At 41.8% G+C, this 26423-nt stretch overlaps 1 protein-coding gene and 1 pseudogene across 10 annotated transcripts in view; both read left to right on the top strand.

Moving 5' to 3' along the window:
- LOC102507686 (zinc finger protein 709-like) overlaps positions 1-24831 on the top strand; it is a 41667-nt gene extending 16836 nt beyond the window's left edge. For 2 of the 10 annotated variants that reach the window (XM_014556526.2, XM_032465543.1), the window contains exons 4-6: positions 49-1515; positions 3441-3486; positions 15135-16187. In XM_014556526.2, coding sequence (XP_014412012.2) covers positions 49-1515; positions 3441-3486; positions 15135-15392 — 1771 coding nt within the window. In that variant the 3' untranslated portion in view covers positions 15393-16187. Of the gene's footprint in view, positions 1-48; positions 1516-3440; positions 3487-5226; positions 7708-15129; positions 16188-16708; positions 16770-17159 lie in introns of those variants that run through there. The other 8 variants (XR_004314309.1, XR_004314307.1, XR_004314308.1 and 5 more) reach the window with 8 other exon arrangements.
- Positions 7729-24831, top strand: LOC106728454 (annotated as a pseudogene).
- Positions 24832-26423: the final 1592 nt, after the last annotated feature.

Genomic DNA, 26423 nt, shown 5'->3' with positions numbered 1-26423 from the left:
CATTAATAAAGAAATCACTAATAATGTGCTTCTCATTATTTACAAAAGTTATATGGTTGAGGCACTCTGTGAAAATAAAGAGGGTAATCAGTGTGGAGAAGACTTCAGCCTTATTCCAAATCTCAGTCTGAACAAGGAAACTACTGGAGTAAAACCATGTGAATGCAGTGCATGTGGAGAAGTCTTCCTGCATCATTCATCCCTTAATAGACACATCCACTGTCACACGGCACACAAACCATGTGAGCATCAGAAATACAGAGAGAAGCCATGGAAGTGTCAGGACTGTGGGGGAGTTTTTATGTGTCTCGGAACCCTGCAAAGACACATGATAATGCACACTGGAGATGCTCCTTATAAATGTAAGGAATGTGGGAAAGCCTTCACTTGTTCTAGTTCACTTGGAATACATGAAAGAACTCACACTGAGAAGAAACCCTATCACTGTGAACAATCTGGAAGAATCTGCAGATACCAGACACATGGCAGGACTAGCACAGGAGAGAAACTCTATGAATGTAAGCCTTGTGGTAAGACTTACATCTCCCTTCAGGGCTTAAAAATACATGAAAGAAATCACACTGGAGAGAAACCCTTTGAATGTAAGGAGTGTGGTAAAACTTTCCGTTCTCATGTAGGTTTCAAAATGCATGAAAGAAATCACAGTGGAGAGAAACTGTACAAATGTAAAAAATGTACCAAAGCATTCAGTTACCCCAGTTCTCTTCGAAGACATGAAAGAACTCACACTGGAGAGAAACCCTACCAATGTAAGGAATGTGGGAAAGTCTACAGAGATCACGGTTCCTTTCAAACACACGAAAGGACTCACAGAGGAGAGAAACCCTATGAATGTAATGAATGCAGGAAAACTTTTCTTTCTCTTTCAAGCTTCCGAGCACACATGATCACTCACTCTGGAAATGGACCTTATAAATGTAAGGAATGTGAGAAAACATTCTTTTCTCCCAGTTCATTTCGAATACATGAAAGAAGTCACTCTGGAGAGAAACCCTATGAATGTAAACAGTGTGGTAAAGCCTTCGGTTATTACTGTTCCTTACGAGCACACGGAAGAACTCACACTGGAGAGAAACCCTATGAATGTAAACAATGTGGTAAAACCTTCAGTTACTGCTATTCCTTACAAGTCCACAGAAGAATTCACACAGGAGAGAAACCCTATGTATGTAAAATTTGTGGTAAAGGCTTCAGGTGTTCTAGTCATGTTCAGGTACATGAAAGAACTCACACTGGAGAGAAACCCTTTGTATGTAATGAATGTGGGAAAGCCTTCATTTGTCATGAATACTTCCGAACCCACATGAGACTGCACACTGGAGAGAAACCATATAGATGTGAAGAATGCGGGAAAGCCTTTAGTCGTCTCAGTTCCTTCCGAAAGCATGAAATGAGTCACTGGATAAATACTCTTGAATGTAAAACGGCCTTAGAAAGACTTCAATTGGCCCACCTCTTTACATGGAAAAACTCTCATGGAAAAGAAATAAAAATGTAAGTAACATTACAAAGCTTGATGGAAATTAATCTATGTATAATGTTTGAGAAAACTTTCAATGTGAAAGAATTATAGAAATTTAAATATTATGCATGCTAAGCCTCTTTAAGTATATCGTTGGATTGTAGATTTTTACCAGTTATTTTGATTGTTTTTATTTTAGTTTTTGTTGAAGTATAGTTACTGTACAATATAATAAGTTACACGTGTACAGTATAGTGATTGACAATTCTTAAAGGTTATACTCCATTTGTAGTTAAAATAAAATATTGGCTATGTTCCTGTGTTATACCATATACCCTTGGAGCTTATTTTATACCTACCCCACTTTTAGAAATGAAGATTGAAGTGAGGTAACTCTGCAAGTTGCCTTTCAACAATAATACATGATAATAATAGGTAGTTCTTTTTTGTTAAATGAGTTAATGATATATTCTCATTCTATTTTGAAGCCTGTGGGGTTCATGGGTAAATTAAAGTGTATTTATAATGTGCAGTTAGGCTTACTTTTTTTAATAACATTTTATTTGTTCTGTTAAGTGGTCATTGAAAACTGACAGTGTGGTATTTGTTGAGTATCTCCTACTGGCCTTGTGAACATTCCTTGATATCTCTACTTTATTATATATATTCTATCTTTCTTACTGATGAAGCTCCTTTTTTAGGATGACAAGTATAAGAACCTTTTTCCATCTCCCATGCTAGTAAGCAGTTGAATAAATATTTACATATGCCTCATTTACAAAAGAATATAGATCCTTGTGAATTACTATTTTCATATTTGGACCTTTGCTTTATGTCTTTCCTTCTGATTGTAATTTGGTGAATAGACTTTGAATTAAGAGTGGTCTGTGCTAGGACAGATAATCTAGAGTTGGAGGTATCTTCCCTGTGAGTAATGTGACAAAGTAGATTTTCCAGAATCTATCCTCTTTATGGTCCCATGTCAGAATTCACTAGTAGCCTCACTTGCGTGAGATTTGGAAGGAAGGAGCGAAGAAAGCATTACTGAAATTCTGTAGCCACCATACTCAGGGAGAGACGGATGCATAGGAGCTTTGAGGAAGCATATCTTCTAGCCCCTTTTCCAGATTCTTTGTCCTTCCACTGAAGCGTGTACTCAAAACCATGACCAACTGTTTCATTTCCATTTTCTTAGAGGTGTAGGTTTCCACAGATGTCTTCACTAGTTCCACCTCAAAGGTTCATGAGAGTTTGGATTTTTTTGGAAGGCCTTACGTGTCCACCAGGAAACTAGTTCAGGCTTCCGTGGTTGGGAGTATTCTGTTTACCCTCCTCTCTAGATTGTATCTCTGTAAGGTCTCACTTGTATAGGGAACACTTCATGCTGTTAATAGCGAGTATGTTTTCCTGATTCACCGTGATGTTCATAATGATGTGGCCAAAAAGAGTGACAGGGTGTTTGTTTCTCTGCCACATGGTGCAGTGTCTGCCTTGACCTGGTCCTTCACGTGAGAATAAGCACCTTCTATGTGTCAGGAAGACTGTGGGTGTTTTGTGTTACTTGCAGCTGAATGTGTTGCCTCAGTCTGTTTTCAGTTATGATTCGGTTGTATGTGATTAAAAGTATGTGCATTTTTTTGGTCAAACAAATGCTTCTGTAGTTGTTTCATAGAAATATTTTATAAACTATTTCCTAAGCCATAGTATGTGAACAGGTTTTCATTCCTGAGAGAATGTATTAATATATCTCATTGTAATTATAGATTTTGAAGTGATCTTTGCAATTTTCTTCATCTAATCGTCATACATTATGAGTCAACTTTACCATAGACATACAAGTTCAGGGTTTTTTTCCCTCAGGAAAATTTTTTTTTTCTTCTCTTATAGTTATTTTTATCATGAAACTGATTTCTTATCCATTCTTAATACCAAAAACTTAAATCCTGGTTTTTTTCAGTGCCATCCTGCCAGTGAGCCTCAGGGTCATACCTGAAGTCAAAGAGGTGGGTGTAATGAATTCTAATGATAGAATGACCACAAGTATACACAACGTGGGGTGTAACATACTAGGTGGCTGAGACTTCCGTAGGGTTTGGCTTGCATTAGATGATTTGATTGCTGTTCAAGGTACCAAGATTTTTTGTGTGTGTTGAGTGCTATGAGGAGGTAAACTTTTTTTGTCATTGGTAATCATAAACCTTTCTAGAAGGCAAAAACAATGTTTTAGAGCTAAACTTAATTCATAAGAAGCCCCATCCCTCAAATTAGCAAGAAGAGGGGAATAGTGGTCATTTCTATAATTTGTAATTGTCACTTTTATCATTTTTAGCGACATGGTTACAAAATGCCCTTCTTCTCATCATGATTTATCACAGTCACTGTGTACTTGGTCTCTTCAGCAGGGTGAGACCGGGCCTTGCGGTGAATGCAGGCCAGCTCCCGGGCCTCTGGAACAACTTTTGCCTTTCCTGCTTGTTATCTAAACACTGATATATTTCCCGCAGTGTGTTACACACCATTTACTATACGGTATCTCAGTTAAAACATATGTCCACTTCTTAGTATACTACATGGTAATTTTAATACCTCCTTTATGACTCAATTAAGGCCATGAGTTTAGGTAAATTGTGAGAGAACACAAACCTAGCAAGGCTAGAAAGGCAGGGCCACTGTTCCAATAAGGTCTTCTCTTCTCAGAGACTATCTCGGACTTTCTCAGAGACGCTACTCTTGATAGTTTCAACATCCCTCATTGCCATGCACTTTAGAATCAACGCACCCCACTTAGCGTAAATCAAGGCACGTAGGATTTGGTTATAGTGGCGTAAGACCAACAAGTTCTTGCAGTCCTGAGGCCTATATTTTTGTGGGAAAAAAAGAGATGGTTAACAAATGGTAAAGCTTTGATTTGTAAGATAGAAGTAAGAGCTTTGAAGGAAAGTAGAAAATGAGACGCTATAAAAGAGGTGTGTATATAGCTTTTCTATGCAGGTAGGAGGCTCAGTGAACGAAGATGTCATAAATCACTTCTATTTCTGCCACGTTATGTATATGAAACACTCTCCAGGAACTGGTTGAGTGTGGAAGTAGAAGGTGGGACATAGAACATCCTGCCTTCCTTGATTAACAGTAAAGATTCCCCATAAAGATAAAGACATGGATATGGTTTATTTTCATGTTTACGGTTGTTAGAATTTTTGTTTGTATAATGTGTGGTCATGAGTTTGGACATTGTTATCTGAGACTGGAGACTTCCTGTTGATTTGGGCACACGTATTTCCGCCGTCTAGTCTGGGTTAGGGTCAGGGTTGTATTTAACATCATTTGAGAAGATTTTCATTTTTATATAAATATTCAAAATATTATATACTGTTTGGCATTTTCATTTTACTGCTGTACAGATTAACACAGTGTATACCCCCCATTAAAGCATGGGGTTCCTCCCGGTTGGAGAAAGAGTTACCTTTATCTGCAGTGTTGTAGCCCATCCTGAGTTAGTTCTATGAGTAGGTTTCCCCTGTAGTTCTCAATAGAAACACCAAAAAAAGACATGCTTGTTTAGAGGAAATCATTCAGTGTATAATTGAGGTGACCTGCAGAAAGAGGACGTATCATTTTGAGTAATATACTAATTGAGTATAAAAGGAGAAATGGGCAATTTTCAGTATCTCTTCGTTGCAGGAGCAGCTGGGATTCTCTTGTTTCAGTGATCCATAATCCATAGCCTGTTTTGCTGTTCACAGGTTTCGTTTCCATATGCTTAAACTTTCAGCATATGTTGTGGAAAAATGGAAAACAACAGTGAGAGTTTTAAAGTTTAAATCAGCAAGTGAAATTCAGTCTTTTCCTTTTTTTCCCCTCCTTTTTTTCATTCTTTCTGTTTTTTTTTTTTTTTTTTTTTTTTTTTCAGTAGTCGTACCTTATGTATTGGAGTGGTTTCATTTCCCTGCTGAGGGCAATAAATTTACTTGGTTTTCTGACCACATTCTTGTGCCTGAGAGGTAATGGTGTTAAATCTGACCTGTGAGTGCATGTAATCCATAACCATTTATTGGCGTCTAATCTAAATGTTAGGCAAAATTCAAGGGACTTCTCTCCTCTGTCACAGCTAATTGAGTGTCTGACCAGTGCGCCAGAGATTAAAAAAACACACTGGTAATATAGTCGATGGACTTACTTTTCAGACCAAGGAGGGGCCCCTACAGCTATTGGCAAATAGACTTTATAGGGCCCCTCAGTCCCTCTGTTGGCTGCATCTTATTCTTTCACCACCACCAAAATGCAAGGAAGACACATTAGAAATTACTGATATTATCACCTGGATTCTGGGAACACCCCACACTGGGTTCTTGAAAACGGCATTCAGAGGACCTCTCGTGATGAGCTCACGTTACAAGCCTCACAGATGGCCCAACGGCTAATACCTTGCTTCCCTGTAGATAAGTCTTCCTGCAGTTGGAGCATTAATTAGATTCAGTCACCAGTCTCTGTGGCCTATTTCTTTGTCCTGTTCACCAGGACTACTGGCACTGGATTACAAGTAGAACCTTCCCATACTAGGTGTTTCTGTTAGAGTGGTCACTCCTGCAGGTCTTTGTTTTATTGTAGTAGTGTACCCAGGCCCCCCTCCTGACATCACCTGTAGTCTGTGTACCCTGAGTGTCATATTTGATTTTGGGACTCCATCAAAGCCCTCCAGCTTACCCAGCACAAATTGCTGTTTTCCTCATTTGCACTCACATGCTGATTGTCATGGGAGTCCCTGGTACTTACCTGTGCACACATGATCTCTTTCCACAAATACATCATCAATGCCAATCATGAAATGTCCAAAACACTTAAAATACACGTAGCATACAGCTCATTGCAGGAAATGGGGGAAAAACATTTTGACAGATACATAGAAAGCATTCTTTTTCCTGTAAATTAGGCCATCCCTCAAGGAAAACTAGTTTGCCACAGCCTTATCAGACTGGGGAAGGAGCAGTCGGACAACTCCCTGACCCTTCGAGTTTTTTCTGTGACAGAAAGTGAGGACTAAAAGCCAGGAGCCTCTTCTGACGTGCGTAGTCCAGGGATTTTGTCCCATGAAAACATTTAACAGGTTTAATCACATAACAGAACATTTTCCCACCACACACCTGACCACTGTGTGAACAGGGCTCCAGTATAAAACCAGTGAAATAAAGCAGATATAGGGCACAGACTCTATTTTCAAATGAATTTCAAGGGATATCCAAACACAGCAGGGAGATAACAAGAACCCTGGAGGATGTTGAAGCCCTTGGCACTCACCACTACAGCAAGTATTAAACTAATTCCTAGTCAGGGAAACATGAAACGTTACACTGAGGGCCTATTTACCTCAGATCTTACTGTGAAAATACATAAATAATTGGAATTTATAGAACACATGTGCTTCCTGGTTTCACTTGGTTAAAATTATTGTTTTGTTTTAATTTTTCCATAAGCAAGCATTTTGGGTATTTTCCGTAGTCTCACGGTCCCTCATCAAGTATTAGCCAACCTTGGGAATTTTGAGCAGAAAACAGGTAAGTGTTGGACTTCAGAGCATTAAGGACAGATATCTTTATATGTACATGCACATTTGAAGGGGAAATACGTTTCTTGGTGTTTCAAACACTGTACAAATCAGATTAACTGCAAAAATAAAAACATGGATTGGAAGGTGGATCAAAAGGCAGAGTAGGAGGATGTGAAACTCACCTCCCCCCACAAACATATTAAAAATACATCTACATGTGGAACAATTAGCAACTGGAAACTGGCAGATCTCTTATACAACCAAAGCTTCAAAAAGGTCCCCACATAACCAAGTAGGAAGGGGACAAAATATGGACATGGGACAGGACCGGCACCCCTAGGAGGGATCTGTGAGTGAGGGAGGGTCAGCACAGGCACGTCTTCACCCTGTAAAGCCCCCCTGCTTGCTGGGCTGGGTAGAGGGGCTGGCACATGCTGGCTTGCCAGCAATCAGGTCAGAGAGACTGATGCCAAGGGCTGCCACCTCCCTGTACTCCCCAGCCCATGTACCTCTCTTTCAACCCTAGTTTACAGCCTGCGTGGGGTATCTTAATGCCTACTTAAAGCTTGCTTGCTTTTTTTTTTTAACTCCCTTTTAAAAATTTATTTATTTTAATGGAGGTACTGGGAGTTGAACCCAGGAGTTTTGCAATCCAGTCTCTTAGGCATATTAGAGTTTCCAGGTTAACACATCCATCAGCTCACATTGTGTGTGTGTGTGTGTTGGGATGAGGAGGGGAGGTGAGAACTCTTAATCCACTGTTTTAGCAAATTTCAGGTATACAATATAGTATTTGTATATCAAATCACATTGTAATCTTTAAATATAGACGATTTTATTAATCAGTTATACCTCAACAAATCTGGGAGGAGTGTGATGGAAAGAGGTTCCAGGTACATCCCAAGTTTATGTAATGATTTAGTTTTCTTAATTAGTGAAAACAGGAATCAGTTGTCTTAGATATATAGCTGTTTACATTTCACAATTCTCTAGGGACAAAGGCAAAAACTGATCGAAAATAAATTTCCTTCCAATATAAAATGTACACCGGAGAATTTAATGAACATGTCTCACATCCTGTGGTTAGACTGAAAAGAGTCCTTGAGCCCAGCTGAGGGCTGTAGGGTTCAAACTTCCCACCAGAGCCAAGGGCTTAGGATCCTTTCTCTTAAGTATAAATGAGCAAGGTTGGAGCAGGGGTGGTTGGAAGGCTCAACGCTGTCAAGTATCAAAGATTAAAACAGAGCCAGACTCCATTACAGATGGTGAGGTCACATTTTAATTTCTGTGTTTCTAAAAGAAAGGGAGTCACAGTTCCACGCGTGGCCTCCCAGCTTTACACCAAACCCTTGACCCCTAGAGGACATAGACCCTCTTATTCCAGTGTGGCCTGGTGTTGGGCTGCACCCTGCAGATTTGCAAGCCTTGTAATTGCCCAGCCTCAAGACCAGAGAAAGACAGGAATCAGTGACAGACATCAGTGGTTTAATGGAGAGAGGAGCTTGCTTGTCCGAAGCAAAAAGGTCCTGGAGCTACACCCTACTGTGGGCAGCAGATGGCTGGCAGGACAAGGCAGCAGTCAATGCTGGGGGGAGGTTACCAATTATAAAGGAAATTGACCTCAGGTTGGCTACTCAGTTACCAGGGAAACCAGCAGAGGAGCACACCCCTCACCGCCCCTTGGATAAACTGGCAGTGGAGACATTCTGATCTAGAGATTAGAACAAACACTAGCCAGGGCAAGTTTACTGATTGGGCTCTGTGATTAAGAGAGCGGGTCAGTCATGTGAGTAGGGTATAGATGAAGCAGGGACTGGTAGGGCCCTGGATGCACAGAGAGCAAGAGAACAGCCGTCTTGGGTGGCCTGATCATACACCTCCCTGGGCGACCCTCATGTTCTTTCTTGCTCCACTTGGAAACGCAATCAGAAATTCCCTGTGTTCATGGGCTCACAAAGAGCTGAGCAAATACAAGGTGGGTAGCCCCAGGCCTGGATAAAGTTCTGTTTCATCGCAAACGTGTCAGGCTGTGTCAGGCTCCCCCTCCTGACGGAAGTTGGTTTCCAGGAGCTACGCGTCCTCCCGCCTAGCTGTCACTTAAGCACTAAGGCGGCCCTGCTAACTGTACAATCAGGGACGCCGCTTGGGCAAGTGGGTGGGGCGACGCACCGCCCCGGCGTGGACGTTCTTACTCCGTTAGGCCGGGCTAACGAGCCGGTTTTCTACCGTTAAACTGCGCTGGAGGCGCTGCTTCAGCCTTGTGGCGCTGTGACCCGCGCTGGTCGTGGGAGTCGTAGGGACAGAGGTAATTCAGGGAGACCCAGGAAACCCAGAAATGGTGAGTGTGTATTTCCGGGGTGCGAAGACGGAGAGGAGGGGAGGAGGCGGTTGGTTGGAATCTACCCGAATCGGCTGCGGGCCCGGGTGCGCGGGGGGCGCCGCTCGGACCTCAGTCCCCTCCGGCCCGCAGCGTTGGGGCGGCGCCGGCAGCCGGGACCCCTGGCGTCCTGTCCCGTCTCTGCGCCTGGTGACTTCGGCCCCGGCGCTTCTGGTCAGCTCTGCGCCCCCAGCCCCGCGTCCGCCCCAGGTTGTGCGGTGACCACTGGGAGCGTCATCGGGAAACAGTCGTGACTCGGACTTCGAGGTTCGTGCGTGGGAGCAGCTGTGGCCTTTGGGGTCCCCAGTCCCTACTATCTTCCATGGGGCATCTGTTTTTTGAGTTTTCCTGTTATTTGAGTAGCAGACTCAAATCCACGACTCTGTCCTCTCAGCCTAGCTCTTTCTAGGGCTGGCAATAAATCCCTAAATGCGCAGATCCCACCCCACGTTCCCAGAGCCAACTTTCCCTTCCTGATTCACGGCATCGTTATCAACTATTTATCCTCCGCGGTGCATTTCAGACGGACCCAGTATTTTAACTGTTTATCATTTTCTCTCAGAGCTCTGGATGGCTCTAAAATTTCATTTTTATCCATGGATATTTTCCATGAGAGAATGCAGGGAATAACCGCCTGGAACTGTGTTGCAGGAAATCCTTGTGTCTCTCCTCCCAGAAACACCTGGGCACAGACTTCCTATAGGTGGAGGTTCCTCTTTAAACTTTCCTGGGTGATGTGTCCTGTCAGCGTTTGCCCTCCCTGGGATTGTCACCTTTAAAAGCTTTATTCACGTGTTTAAATGCCTATTTTTTCGAAAACAGTAAAATGTAAAATCAATACAGCTTCAAAGACTATAAAATATTTCCAAAGAGCCAAAAGTGGCGAATTTCAGGGGGGAAAAATTCCAGGATTATATTCCATTAAAAGAAAATTCTTGCTTTGCTTTTTTTCTTTCCCTAAGTGTGTGTCATAAGTCTCTGAGGAATATTCCTTGCTTTGGGGTGATTTCAAGTGAAATTCACAGATCATGCAGTGTCTGCTTCAACTTGCAAACCAAATGGTCAAGTGTGATTAATTATTTGCAAACCAGTTTCTTACATCTTTTTTTCTGAAAATAGTAGATATTTGAAGGTTTTGAACTAGTCACAATGACTTACAGTTTTCATACCTCCTTTATAGACAGTGGATTTCAGTTATTTTACTGGATTGCTCAAACACCAGGTTTGTGTAAGTTAAAACATCAACCCTGTTCCAGTGCAACTCCAGTGCAGAGCAGAGGCCTGGAGTCAGTGATTCATGCAAAGGCCCCCTTGAAACTGTAAAGAGAAGTACTCACAGACCCAGGTGTTCTTCCAGGGGAGCCTTCCCCTTCGGTGTCCTCCCTGCTCACACCCACCACGGAAGGAGCCTTGAAGCTGAGAGAAGCTATGGAGCCCTGGAAACTGGGGACACACATGCACTTGCGGGGATGGGGCTGGGAGGGAGAGAGGGGTGAATGGGGAGGTGATTCCCTTTCTAAGGTAGTAGTTGTGGTTCCTTAGGCCTAGACAGCTCTGGACGTTATGTTTGAGTTTTGCATCCACAGTGTAGGTGCACTCGGTACAATCTGTGCACACTGAAAGAGTCTGTCACGATTACTTGTTCTGGCTCGTGGACAAAGGGTTTATGAATTTGGGTCAGAACCTGAAACTGAATCAGGCTGACAGTTTCCTCACTTGTGAGACTAAAGTCTAGTGGAGGCAGAGCTTCCATGCTTACAGGACAGGGGAGGGCGGGTGGAGCTCCCAGAGTTCATCCCTGTGGCTCCTCACGTGTGCCCACCCTCCTTCTCCAGCCACTAGCCCACTCTAGGGGTGGTGTCCCACCAGGAGTGCTTAGAACCCAAGTCTGGGAATTTGGTTATCTTTCTGGAAGCGGGGTTTTCTTCTGAACTGTAGCAAGTAGGCTGCTGATCTGTTTTGATTCCAGTATTTGTGTTTCTTTCTTTGGATTCCTTTCTCAACTGAAGATTGCAATCCTTTGATTCTAGTTTCTATTCACTTTGGGGTTTCTAATATGTAAGTTGATTGAGAGATAAGTGTGAGTAAAGCAAGAAAATTGTGGAACCAACTAGAATTTTGTTCCATGTAGGCAAAAGAACCTCAGTATGAGATGGATGTGTTTAAGTGCTCAGGTGCTTTTTCCATTAAATTTTTTAAACTTTTACTTACGTATTTTTATATAATTTTTAAAAGTTACATTCCATTTACAGTTATTACAAAACATTGGCTCTATTCTCCGTGTTGTACAATACATCCTTATAGCCCATCTTACACCCAGTAGTTTGTCCCTCACACTCCCGACCCCTACATTGCCCCTCCCTCCCCCTTCCCCACTGGTAACTACTAGTTGCTTCTCTGTATCTGTGAGTCCACTTTTTATTTTTTTTGTTATATTCACTAATTTGTTGTATTTCTTAGATTCCACATAGAAGTGGTATCATACAATATTTGTCTTTCTCTGTCTGATTTATTTCACTTAGCATAATGCCCTCCTGCCCATAGAGAACTTTGGCATTTAAAAGGCTGTACTGTTCCTAAAGCAAATGATTCTTATTTTAAATTATGTGAGGAAAAAGCCATTGAATTTATATTTTTGTTGATATGAAGAAAACACTTCAAAGCTTCTATGCGTCTTTTAAATTCCTAGTCTATTTCAGGGTTTAATTGCAAACCCTAATATTTTTATATTACGCTGCTCATTTCCTGTGACGTGTCATGGAGGGACAAACTATAATGTTCTTGTCAGAAAGTTTTGTAAATTTTTTACAGTGTGCAGTTTTATATCTGTTAGCATTTAAAGGATTAAATCTTGGAGTGATTTCCTATGTAGGAAAGTTAAAATTAATTTTTAAAAGCAAAGATTAATTTAAAATAATTATTAAGCATAGGAAAATATGATGTACATAAATTTCTCTCCTGGTTTTAAATAAATAATGCATGTGAAAGGTTAAAATATTCTTAAGATGAGAAACTTAAGATTCCCTACCCACATACCTTCCTTCACACCTGAGCTCTTACTCTGTCCACCCTCAAATAACCAGTTTTTTAAAATATATATTCCTTTTCATATTCATCTTTATTATAAGCTATTATAAGATATTGAATATAGTTCCCTGTGCTATACAGTAGGACCTTTTTGCTTATCTATTTTATATATAGTAGTTAGTATCTGCAAATCCTGAACTCCCAATTTATCCATCCACCCCCTGTTTCCCCTCTGGTAACCATAAGTTTTTTTTCTAATACCTTTATTTCAGAGGTGCAATGTGATGGATTTTGATAGATGTATACACCAATGAAACCACCACCACAATCAAGATGGCTAACATTTCCATCACTCCCCACGAGGTGCAGTTTTTGAATTCCTGATTTATCTCTTCCTACCTCCTTTACCTTCTGGTAACCATAAGTTTGTTCTCTGTCTGTGAGTCTGTTTCTGTTTTGTAGATAAGTTCATTTGTGTCCTTTTTTTAAGATTCCACATATAAGCGGTATCATATGTCATTTTTCTTTCTCTGCTGGCTTTACTTAGTATGATAATCTCTAGGTCCATCCATGTTGCTGCAAATGGCATTATTTCATTCTTTTTTATGGCTGAGTAGTATTCCATTATATACATATATACTACATCTTTAACCAGTCATCTGTTGATGGACACTTAGGTTGCTTCCGTGTGTTGGCTGTTGTAAATAGTGCTGCTGTGAACATTGGGTACATGTATCTATCCAAATTAGAGCCTTTGTCTTTTCGGGATATATGCCCAGGAGTGGGATTGCTGGATCACATGGTAACTATTTTTAGTTTTTAAAGGAACCTCCATATTGCTCTCCATAGTGACTGCATCAATTTACATTCCCACCAGCAGTGTAGGAGGGTTCCCTTTTCTCCACACCCTCTCCAGCACTTATGGTCAGATAACTAGTTTTGATTACTTCTTGATCATCCTATGTTTCTTTATATAAAAACAAGCCTTGCAAAAGCATATTTTTCTTACGTGGGTTTGTTCTTGTAATGAGTAGACAGGATCCACATGTTTGATGTCTCACTGCTGAAAGTTAAGCCTCGCCCCTCCCTTTCCCCCTAGTTCTTCTTACCTGGCCAGGCTGATAAAGCCCGGAGGCTCTTGCTCTGTGAGCAGCTGCTGCTGCTGCTGGGCTGCGTTTCCTGTGTGCTGTGCTGCCCTGAGTTGCGTTGTTGACCCCTCCGAGCCTGGGTTCTGTATATGGAGGACCCAGAGCTGGCAGTTTAGGTCATTCCTTGTCCTTTAGGAGCAGGCGTGTGAGAAGGGGGCCCTCCTCCCAGTGGTCCTGGGTCCATGTCTGGATGGAATCTGTCTGTGTGTTTAGAATGAAGGTGTGACTGAGGCTGGATTCACCCAGACCTTGCGGGGGGAGGATCTTCAGGGGTATGAGAATGATTATACCCTGTGGATGAGATGAGCCACTCCATAAAGAGCAGATGGTCTCTCCCTCCATAAAGAACAGTTATTTCAGAGAGAAAAAGAGAGGGTAAAGGCAGCCCTTAGGTGGCAGGCTGAGCCCACTCTCCTAATACTGAAAGCTCCCCAGGAGCTGTAAGTCCCTCTGCTGCTGCAGCCCCTGCCTCTGCTGCAGCCCCTGCCTCTGCTGCAGCTAAGATCCTGGCCCTCTGAGTTATGGGGGATGTCGACTGAAATAAATGTGCAGCCTAGAAGTTGAGAGTTATGTTTTATTTGGTGGGAGGACTCAAGCCGGGGTGACAGCCTCTCAGATCGCTCTGTTCAGTTAAATGAAAGGTGTCCTGTTTCAGTCAGTTATCAGTATATATAGATACACACACACACACACACACACCATATATATAATGGAATACTACTCAGCCATAAAAAATTTTTAAATGCCATTTGTAGCATTATGGATGGACCTGGATAATCATTCTGAGTGAAGTAAGCCAGAAAGAGAAAGAAAAATGACATATGACATCGCTTATATGTGGAATCTTAAAAAAAAAAAAAGGACACAAATGAACTCATCTACAAATCAGAAACAGACTCAAAGACATAAGAACAAATTTATGGTTACCGTGGGTAAAGGGGGTGGGAAGGGATAAATTGGGAGTTTGCAATGTGCACCCCTTGGGGAGCGATGGCAATGTTCGCTCTTGATTGTGGTAGTGGTTTCATGGGTGTCGACACCTATCAAAATTCATCACATTGCACATCTAAAATACGTGTAGTTTACTGTACAGGAACCATATCACAGTGTAAGGGTGTTTTAAAAATAGGAGGAAAAAAACAGATTATTTAGGATATATTTTTAAATGCCATCTCTTTCTCAGTTTTGGAAACAGTGCTTTTCCTGTAACTTCAGTGCTTTGATGGTCTAAGAAGAGTTGTTGATTTCTCACGTTTTCACTTTTTTCTGTGAGGTTAGGAATGATGAGGTTAGGAATGATCCAAGTTCCTTAACTACCAGACCAGAAACTAGAGTTCTCTGACTCCAGTTTTTGATGCTTGACTGCTGACAGCTTTAAAGTCTCATTCCCCCTCATTCCCCTTTGACCCTCAAGTCAAAAGAGTGATAAAAGTGCCTTGGTGCTCCTTCCTTTGGCAATCACAAGACATTCAGGCCTCAGAAGATCCTGTTCTAGCGTGTGAACCTTCACCCAAACCTACCCTCTAACCTTTTTTTTTTTTTTTTAAAGTCCAGGTACCTCTCCTTTCTCTCTCAAGCCATTTCATGACCGCTGGAGAAATATGCCAAACTTTCCCCCCAGAGACCTCAATTATGGAAGTAAACCCTTCCATACACTACTCGCAGTGTGTGGTGTCACCAGCTGAGGGATTTGTGCATTCGGTGGTCAAGCCATCATGCTTCCGTAGACCACATGGAAGTTTTGGGATTAGAGAAACTGGGAGAACACCCTCTGGAATGGCCGGTGGGGAAACACTTCCTCCTGCAGTTTGAAAATGGAGGGTTTAGGGTCATGTGGAGGAAAGCACTGCTGAATCCTTCATATATTTTATGGGCAAATTAGCCACTAATCCACTGTGATTTTCAGTGAGCACACTTGCCATCTGCAGCTCTTAACCTGTTTGGCAAGGTCAGCAAGGCCTGGGGCACAGTGTTCTGCTTCCCCGTAAAGAGCTATTCTGGCATCTTATCACACTTTGTGTGCCTGTGTGTTCCTCTCCCCAAGGCACACGAGTATAGGGCTTCGTGGTCTAAGCTGTGATGCCTTCTTCCTAGTGTCTGAACTCGAAGTTCCAGGTAACTTCCTAGCCCATCAAATCAGACAGAGAGAGAAAGGGAAAACTGCGTGTGTGATAAACATTACACAAGTTAAAAGCAAAACTTCCTGACAAGGACATTCTCGTTCTACGCGCCGCATCACCTGCTTCTAAAGGCCTGGCCTACTCTGGGGACGAAGTAGCCGGCTGGACCTTATTACAAGCTGGATTTCTACAGGTGTCCTGGACTCTCATGTTTGGTGACAGGGACAGCAGTACAAACTTTTAGTTCTTCACTCTGTTTTTATTTAGTAAAACCTCACGCAGATTTGACCCTCTGCCTCACCGAGTGCTGTAATGCTGGGCGATAAGAAGGGAGAAGGAAGAGCTTTCCTCACAAGGAATCCATGATCTTAAAATGATAATATTTATTTCATATTTGTAGCATTTCTGTCATTTTCCAACATGTTTTGGACCTTGCAATTAGAGATAAATAAAATGTAGTGAGATCACAATAAAAGTGTGTAAATAATTTCTCTGTGTTCATGATACTGTTAAGCTTATGAGGAAGTAAGTGTGGACAGAGAGTTTCTGACCATCAAATCGTAGAATAAAGGTTTGGAGAAGACAGAATCATACATAACCTTCCTCTCAATGGAGTCAAGATGTCCAATCCTGTCAGTCTCACACATCCTACTCTACACATATTTGGGATGTTTTAGGACTCAGTGGCCATTGAGGATGTGGCTGTGAACTTCACCCTGGAGGAGTGGGCTTTACTGGATCCTTCACAGAAGAAACTCTACAGAGATGTGATGCAGGAAACCTTGAGGAACCTGGCCTTAGTAGGTAGGGATGGCCCCTTCCTTCACTTTGTCAATTAGAGAACGAGTGTTTCTTGCTCATTAACACTGTTCCAAGATGTCAAATGTGGAAATGCAGGACGCTGGTAAATAAACTAGGCAAGGTCACAGCCAACAATGGACTTCGAACCTAATAATTTTTCTATAACTTCTAATGTTTCGCACTGATTTTTCTCGGTCGATAATTTAGGGAGGAAATCGGAAGATCATGATATTGAAGATCAGTACAAAAACCAGGGGAGAAAGCTAAGGTGAGTCACACCCACAATATAAAGTAGTGGCTCATGTGAGTAGCCCTTTATGTTATGCAATTTTAACAGAAGGAAATAAAAGAAATCATGCATGCTCTAAGTTTAGTTATTCTTAGAAAATCTTCACCAAAATTAGCTTCTTATGTGATGTAGATGTTCAGTATTTGTAAAATACTTTACCACTGTTAATAAACTGTGTGTGAATATCACCGTTTTGATATATCTTGCAGCTCATTCTTATTTTCAACTTGAAACCACTCAGACAAGGCAGGAAACCTACACTGTTGCTATAAGGATAAAAATGTACTTGAAATACATTTATGAAATATAAGCTTGTTAAGGAAGAGCTCATTAATAATGTACTCCTTTTTTAATTTTTTTTGACGGAAGTCATGTGGCAGAGAGAGACTGTGAAAGTAGAGGGCAGTCAGTGTGGAGGAAACTTCAGCCTTATTCCAAACGTCAGTCTGGAGAAGAAAACTACCAGAGTGAAACCACGTGAATGCAGCGCACATGGCAAAGTCTTTCCCTGTCATTCATCCCTTAACAGACATGTGAGATGTCACCCTGAGCGTAAACCATGTGAGTATGAGGACTGTGGAGAGAAGCTGTACAAATGTAAGGACTGTGGCAAAGCCTTTAGGTGTCACCAGTTTTGCGAGGCACATGAGAAAAATCACAATAGAGAGAAAAAATATAAATGTAAGGCATGTGGGGGAAAGCATTCTATTGTCGCGCATCCTTTCGGGCACACGAGAGGATCCACACAGGAGAGAAGCCCTATGAGTGTGAGGAATGCGGGGACGCCTTCAGATGGAGCACAGCCTTTCGAAGGCACGTGAGAACGCACGTGGGATGAGCCCCGGGTACGTGTCAGGAGTGCGGGAAAGCCTTTCACTGCTCCTCTTCACTGCGAACACACGCAGCCACTCACAGCGGAGAGAAACCCTATCAGTGTAAACAGTGTGGGAGATCCCTTAGGGATTATCACACTTTTCAAAGACATGGAAGGACTCACACAGGGGAGAAACCCTATAAATGCAAGCAGTGCAGCAAAGCCTTCAGTTGTCCCAGTTCTTTTCGAAAACATGGAAGAATTCACACTGGGGAAAAGCCTTATGAATGTAAGGAGTGTGGGAAAGCCTTTAGAGGGATCTCAAACCTCCGAGCGCACACGATCACCCACACTGGAGATGGACCTTATAAATGTAAGGAATGTGTGAGAGCCTTCATCTCTCCTAGCTCCTTTCAGATACATCAGAGGATTCACACCGGAGAGAAACCCTACAAATGTACACAGTGTGGTAAAGCCTTCAGTTATTACAATTCCTTACAGTCACACAGGAGAACTCACACTGGAGAGGAACCCTATGAATGCAAGGAATGTGGGAAGGCCCTCTCCCATCACCAAACCTTAAAAATTCACATGAGACTGCACACCGGCGAGAAGCCCTATGAGTGTACACACTGCGGCAAAGCCTTCAGTTATTGCAGTTCCTTACAGTCCCATGGAAGAACTCACACCGGAGAGAAACCCTATGAATGCAAGGAGTGTGGGAAGGCCCTGCCCCATCACCAGACTTTAAAAGTTCACGTGAGACTGCACACCGGCGAGAAGCCCTGTGAGTGTGATTGGTGTGGTCGGGCCTTCAGGTATTACACTTCCTTCCAAAAACACAGAAGAGTTCACACTGAGAAGGAATTCTGTGAATAAAGTATATGGAAAAGCCTTTAATAGTAAATCAACTTCACTTTGAAAACATGAAGGAAGCCACACTGGAGAGAAAGCCTGTCCGTGTAAACAGTGTAGGAAAGTCCTTGGATGTGCTCTAAGTTTGCAAACACGTGAAAGGACTCACATAGAAGAGAAACCTTACAGATGGCAGCAACGCAGTAAATCCCGCCCAGGCTGCACTTCCTTAGAAACACGGCAAAGAACTCGTGCTGAAGAGAAAGCCTGTGACTGTAAGGGATGTGGAAAAGCCTTCAGGTGTTATCAGAGTTTTTTCTGAAGACATGAAAAAAAACCACAGTGGAAGGAATGTGGGAAAGCTTTCACTTGTCACACAACCATTTGAAGACACGTGAGTCCGCCCACGGCAGAGACACCATGTGAATGTAAAGAATGTCAGAAAACCTTCAGTCATCCCAGTTCCAGACGGATGAAAGGACTCACTGAATAAAACCTCCTGGGTTAAGCAGCCCGGGGAAGACTTCAGTGGGCCCACATCTTTACATGTGAAAACTCCCACTGGAAAAAAATGTAAATGTAAGTAACATGAGAAAGCTTGATGGAAATTAATCTATGTGTAGTGTTCCAGAAAACTTCCAGCAGGAAAGAGTCATTATGAACGTTGTAAATATGTTGTGTTTATCGAGCCTCTTTCTGAAAGTGTATCACTGGACTGTGGGTTTCCAGTAATTACTCTCAGAAATGAATACTGAGATGAGCTTATTCACACACTTTTGATCGGGAAACAAATAGCTCTAGTACTTTTCTCACTGACAGCCGGTTCATTCATGTCTCCCTCCCCACATGCCTTTGCTATAAATAGGCTTTGGCAGCCTCCTGTTAATTATCCTAGAGTTTTTCAACCACCAACGGTGGATTTAAGCCCCTGCTGCACACAATTAGAGAAGCCACAATTAGCAACTGACAGCCTTTTGTAAATGGAGTTGATCCTCCAAAGTCAGCTTTTCATTTGTCCTTGGGTCATGAATGCAGGACCCCTCAGGCTTCCTAACCAGAAGCCTCTTCACTGAGCATAAATCGGTACTTACAGAACAGAGCCAAGAATGGCTCCTCCAGCATGGCCCACCTGAGGAGGATGTGTGCTCCCCTGTTTGCTGACTGATGCATCCCGTTCTGGAAGAGGTCATCTTTCTAGACATATTGGCCACTTTGGGAATCACTCAGAGTCAGCACATGAGTTACCAGGGAGTTCACATTTTTACGGACATTGTGCTGCAACTGAATCTGATGGAGTCCATGTCAGAGATGCTGTGTTCTGTCTTTATTTTTGTTTGTTCTGGGGCTTTTTTTCTTACCACTTTAATTATTTGAGGTGGGTAAATTAGGTTTATTTATTTCTTACTATTGTTGTTGTTGTTGTTATTTAATGGAAGTACAGGGGATTGAACCCAAGCATGCACTCTGCCACTGAGCTATACCCTCCCCCAACTGTGTTCTGTCTTTAGATCAAACAGGCAGCTCTGATCAAAAACTGGACCCAATTTGACTAATATGGATTAGTCAAATTCCAGGCCATTGTGCTAGCACTAGAGAATTCCCTGGCCAGGAATCAGACTCATCTGCACACTGTTACAGATCTTTGGCCATTGACAATGACCTAGTTGTCTCATTCATCCAATAGCAACAACTTACCCAAGGTCGCCCTTTTTAGCAAAAAGAACTCTGGGAATATCTTGCCTCAAATACTCAAGTACAAATCAAGGTCACTCCTTACTGTAGACATATTACCTCAATCTGCAGAGGCTCATTTCATTGTTCAGGGTGGTCAGTCGACCGGAATTTCTGAGATGTATCTATACCTGAGATCTGACGGTATAAATCTTGGCCCTGTGAGCTCACGTAATATATAACCATTTAGAGGTTTCTAGCGTAAAGTTTAGGCAAAATTCAGGGAACTTCCCTCTTCCATAGCTAATTTATGACTGACCAATGCACCTGATGTATGAAAAGTCACCACTGCTAATATACTATGTGCCTACTGTCCAGGCTGAGGAAGTGGTCCCTACAGCTGGCACCCCCTCTGCTGGACTACATGCTATGAGGGGACCATTTAAGTTACTCATACAGACAAATTACTCATTCTGTTATAAATAACCCTGCTGAAGTCAAAATGCAAGGACTCACCAAAACACTCTAGAAAATATTGACAGTATCAACTCATTTTTCAAAGTACAAAGCACTGGGCTCTTAAAAAAGGTATCCAGTGCGGCTTTGTACCTCTCTTCTGACCCCCAGCTACCCCCTCGGAGGATGGCCTGATGGCTTACCTAGACAAACCTTGCTCTCTTCTAAATAGGTCTTTCTGCTCTTTGAGGCTTTAGTTAGATTCAATCCCCAGTCTCTCGGGCCAGTGACTTCGTCCAGATCATTAAGTCTTACTGGCACCTTGTAAGTCAGGTAGAGGCCATTCTATACTAGACACTTCTGTCAGAATGGTCACTGCTGCTGGTCTCTGGTGTACTGTAGTAGTACACTCGGATCCCGCTCCCCACATTACCTGTATCTGTGTGCCCTGCGTGTCAGCATTTCATTTTGGGCGCCCTCCTTCAAAACTCCAGCCTGTCCAACACAAGTGTGCTGTTTTCTCTCCATTTGCACTCAACGTGCTTGCTGTCACAGGAGTCACTGGTACGGACCTGCGCACACATGATGTCAAACATTATTAATGCCAATCATGAAATGTCCAAAATACATGTAGCAGAGAGCTAATATTTGAGGTGTTTTCCATGAAGGACAGCCCTCTGGCAGCCATGGTAGCTGATGACCACTTAGCTTTGGACTATTTATTAGCCAGAGAGAATTCTGTTCTCCTAAAAGGTCTGCGTGCACCATGTGGGCAGGCTACGCTGGCAAGGTGCCGCCGACAGCACAGGAAGTGAGACAACAAATTAGACAATAGCATCATGAAAATATTTGAACATAGTTCCAGAATCATACTTACACGTTCCTGGATCTCTCCAACCCCCCGGGATGGACTGGATTCAAACGTGTTTTTGAAGCTTCATCATCCTAATTATAATACGTACTTGTGCTTTACATGTGGCTTTTTAACTAATATTCAGATTCAAAGTCATTCAAATGAGATGTGGCATCATTCAGTCAACAAACCTAAGAGTGAACTTTAATTAAGACATTGACCTCATTTTTGATATTTGACCCTTAATCGGCTTCAGATGCCTGCTCACCCTGCCTGGCCCACAATGGGTAAAGTTAGGTTGGGTTATTTTAGTTATTTTTGTCAGTGGGTAGGAGGGTCAAACCTTGAAGACCTGCAGCCTCTACCCCTACACACCTCAAAGGGCCAAGCTATTAACCTTTGCACAAGCCACTTCAACCCACTAACCCTTGCCCTACGCTCCTTAGTGAGTACCTTTGAGTAACAAACATGTTTCTATTACCTTGATGCTTGTGGTGACATTTTCGGTAGGATATTAATCCTGCCCCCATTTTATCCATTGATAAACCCATGGAAAATGTCTTTATTGATGCAGAGAATTTTGAGACGATGAGGATAAGACATCCAAATGCAGACATCTATCTCAGTGTGATCATGTTTTTGGATGCAGTGGTCACAAAAGAAAACTTTGAGACCGCCCGCATGGTCACCAGGAGGACAATCAATATGTGAAAATGCTATCGTCTCACAGGGGAAAAATACAGAGCAACACAAGTGAATGGATGGTTTCTGTTCTAATAAGACCCTGGAGTCAACATTCCCGTCTTCAAAACAAGAAAAAGATGCTGAAGAAACTGAAAATCAACACCTCTTCATATATCCATGAGCTATTTGAGGTTATATGGCAAGCCCGTGCTCCAAAAATAAGAGATTGGTGGACATAGAGAATTGCTGTTTACTGAGAAGACACTGGAGCAGCATCCTCTTGGGACACATAAAAGATGAATTGCTGGAAACGGTATGAACTAGCTTGAGCTCTAACTGGAGGCAGTTAAGGACCACCTGCCCCCTGCAAAATTTGTGAATTTTTCTCGCAGGAGTCCAACCAGGTTCTCCCGAGAAGACTGGCAAACCGCCTCATGCAGGAATTGGGGGGAAGCATTTTGATATACAACAAAGCATTCTGTTCTCTGTAACTTAGGCCATTCCCTCAAAGGAAACTGATTTGCCAGAGCCTTATCTGACTGGGGAAGGAGCAGACAGCTCCCTGACCCTTGGGGTTTCTTCCCTGACCAAAGCGCTGTAAGAATAAACGCTAAGAATCTGTTCTGAAGTTCATAGTCCGGGGAGTCTATCCCACCAAAACATTACAGGTTTAATCCTGACATAAAAGAACATTATCCCATCTACATACCTTCCCACCATATCAACAAGGCTCCAGTAGAAAAACAGTGGGTTAAAACAGACTCCACTTACAAATGAGTTTCCAAGGATACCCAAATGCAGCAGGGGAGAAAAACACAAGGACCCTGGAGGACAGTAAAGGCCCTGACACCTACGGCGACAGCAAACATGAAACATGATCTAACTTCTAGTCAAGAAAACATGAAATGTCACACTGAAGGCCTATTTACCTCAAATCTTATTGTGAAAATTCAGAAATATGTGGAAATGAAATAACATTTGCTCCCTGGTTTCACTTCTTTGTTAAAATTGTCTCGGTTTTGTTTTTCCATAAACCAAGTGCATTTGGGGTATTTTCCATAGTTTCAAGTTACCGGATCAGGTATCATCCACACCTTGGGAACTTCAACCAGAAAACAGGTAAGTGTTGGATTTGAGAACATTGAGGATAGACATTTTATAAGTACATCTGCATTTGAAGAGAGAACTGTATTTATGCTTCAAACACAAAAGCAGATAAACTGCAAAAATAAAAGCCTGGGACAAAATTCAAAATTGTAAGAATAATTAAACTTACTTCTCATACTGTAAAAATTAACAACAGCAATGTGCAGTTTTTCATCAAAACCTTATGTGGATGTTTCTTAGAAATATTCTGTTAGCTGCATTTTCAAACGACTGGTGTTCTAAAAACTAGTATCTTTATTTTTCACTTACTGGGAACATTTATTAAAATATCCCTTTACAATTATGGATTTTAACGTCCACTCTGATTTTCTTCACTTAATCGTTATACATTCTGAGTCAATATTAGCATGTAATGTGAGTTTGGGGAATTCATTCTCAGGCAAATTTAATTTTTATTCTTTTATAGTTTCAATTTTTGTGATTAACCTAACTTCTCATTCACTCATAATGCCACACACATGTTTCTGTCAGTACTCTCTTGCCAAAGAACACCAGGACGCACCTGTAGTCATATAGAAGTGGTGTATTTACTGGTTAATAATCATGCCCACAAGTGATGAATGACTGTGGGCATATAAGTAAGAGGGTGTGCAAAAGGACTCCTTAGAGAATTTGGGCTGATGGGAGGTGATTTGATATTTGATGAAGCAAGACGTTGCTCTCTGTTGGTTGCTGTGAGGGGGTAAATGTAATTCTGTGATTCGTGATCATAATCATTTGGAATTTGGTTATCTTTGTTGTTTGGACTGTGATCTATTTTACCATTTTTAGAGGCATGATCTTGTTTTTTTTCTTTGTTTCCTTAATCTTGTTTTTTTTTCTTTGTTAATTGCAATATAGTCAGTTTACAGTGTGTTAATTTCCGGTGTACAGCATAGTGATTCAGTTACCTACATAGCCTTGATCTTGTTATGATCCATCACAGTCACCAAACAGCATTGCCTGATGGTGGAGGTCTGTGACATTCTCCCCTTCGACAGAATGTCTTGGTTTACTGCTGAGTGGGCCAGTGCTCACTCAGCAGTAAACCAAGTGCTGTCTTTCCTTCATCACTTATTATCTAAACATTTAAACATTTCCTTCTGTGTAGTTGACATTCTTAAAGTGTTTCCATACGGTAGCTTAGTTATAATATACAAGTGCATTCACTCCTTAGTAGACTCTGTAATACTTTCATTATCTATTTTGTGGAAATAAATTTCTAGGCCTCATTTGGAGCTGCTCCCGCCTGGGGTACCATATCAATAAACCAAAACTTAGATAACTTTCCTTTTCCTATAAATGCTCTGCCTGACCAGAAATACATTGTATCCAGCCAGCCGATCTCTAACTGCCAAGAATCGGTAATGACTTCTTTGTTCCGTGTAAGGTCAGGTGTGCAGCCCCAGCTGGTGAACTGAAGCCACATCCTCCTCCCTTATTCCCCGAATGCCTTCCTCTACAAAAGCTCACAGCCTTGCTCCTTGGTCTGCACTTCTCTGGACTCTTAAGAGTGGAAACTGCCTATTTCATGAGGTTTGAAATAAACTTGCTTAGATCAATGAAACTGTTCTCTTTGGTTATTTTAACACTGTCAACTGAGGCATATATGTTTAGATAAAATGTCAGACATACATCCTAGCAAGGAACAAAGACAGACCACCATTCAAATCAGGCCTTTCTTGCTGAGGGACCTAGTTGGTTTTGTTTTCTTTTGTTTTGTTTAGATATAGTTGATTTACAGTATTATATTCGTTTCAGGTGTACAGCATAGTGATTCACAGATTTACAGATTATACTCCATTAATTATTACAAGATAATGGTTATAATTCCCTCTGCTATATGATATATCATTGTTGCTTATCTACTTTATATGTAGTAGTCTATATCTCTTAATCCCATACCCCTAACCTCCCCCTCCCCCCTCTCCTCCCCACTCCAGTAACCAGTAGTTTGTTTTCTATATCTGTGAGTCTGTTTCTGTGTTGCTGTATACGTTCATTTGCATTATTTCTTAGATTCTGTATGTAAGTGATACCATACAGTATTTGTCTTTCTTTGTCTGACTTACTTCACTAAGCATAATATTCTCTAGGCCCACCTGCATTGCTGCAAATGGCAGGGTTTTATTCTTTTTTGTGGCTGAGTATTATTTCATTTATACACACACACACACACACACACACACACACACACACACACACACCTTCTTTATCCATTCATCCATTGATGGACACTTGGGTTGCTTCTGTATCTCGGCTACTGTAAATAGTGCTGCTATAACTTTGGGTTGCATGTATCTTTTCAGATTAGTATTTTTCTTTTTTTTCTGGATATATAACCAGGAGTGGAATTGCTGGATCATATGGTAGTTCTATCTTTAGCTTTTATGAGGATCCTCCATACTGTTTTCCACAGTGGCTGCACCAATTTGCATTCCAACCAACAGTGTACGAGGGTTCCCTTTTTTCCACATTCTTTGTTATTTGTAGACTTTATGGTGATAGCCATTCTGAAAGAGATGATGTGATATCTCATTTTGTTTTTGATTTGCATTTCTCTAATAATGAGTGATGCTGAGTATCTTTTCATGTGCCTATTAACCACCTGTATGTCTGCTTGGGAAAAAAATGTCTGTTCAGGTCTCCTGCCCATTTTTTGATTGGGTTGTTTGGTTTTTTGATATTGGATTGTATGAGTTATTTATATTTGGGATATTAACCCCTTGTTGGTCATATTGTTTGCAAATATTTTCTCCCATTCCGTAGGTTATCTTCTCGTTTTATCGATGGTTTCCTTTGCTGTGCAAAAGCTTTTAAGTTTAATTAGGATTTTAATGCAGACTGAAGTGCCCTATGCTCGAAAAAAAATTACCCCAAAGGACATTAGTGAGGAGGAGAAGCAAGCACTAGGGTTTATGGCAGGAAGGGATAGGCTCACACTACTGTTTTGTGCAAATGCAGTTGGGTTTATGATCAGTACTGCCTTTATCCCATAAAGCTGTTGACCCCAAGCCTTGAAGGGTAGAGAAATACCACCTGCCAGTCTTTTGGATACACAATAAGAAGGCCTGGACAAGGAGAACTCTTTTTCTGGAGTGTTTCCATTGTCCCTCAATTCTGGAAGTACCTTGCCAGTAAGGGACCACCTTTT

Source organism: Camelus ferus, chromosome 22 (genome assembly GCF_009834535.1).
Source record: "Camelus ferus isolate YT-003-E chromosome 22, BCGSAC_Cfer_1.0, whole genome shotgun sequence".
NCBI lineage: Eukaryota > Metazoa > Chordata > Mammalia > Artiodactyla > Camelidae > Camelus > Camelus ferus.
The sequence above is the reverse complement of the archived record's forward strand: the minus strand, read 5'-3'. Positions and strand labels throughout refer to the sequence as shown.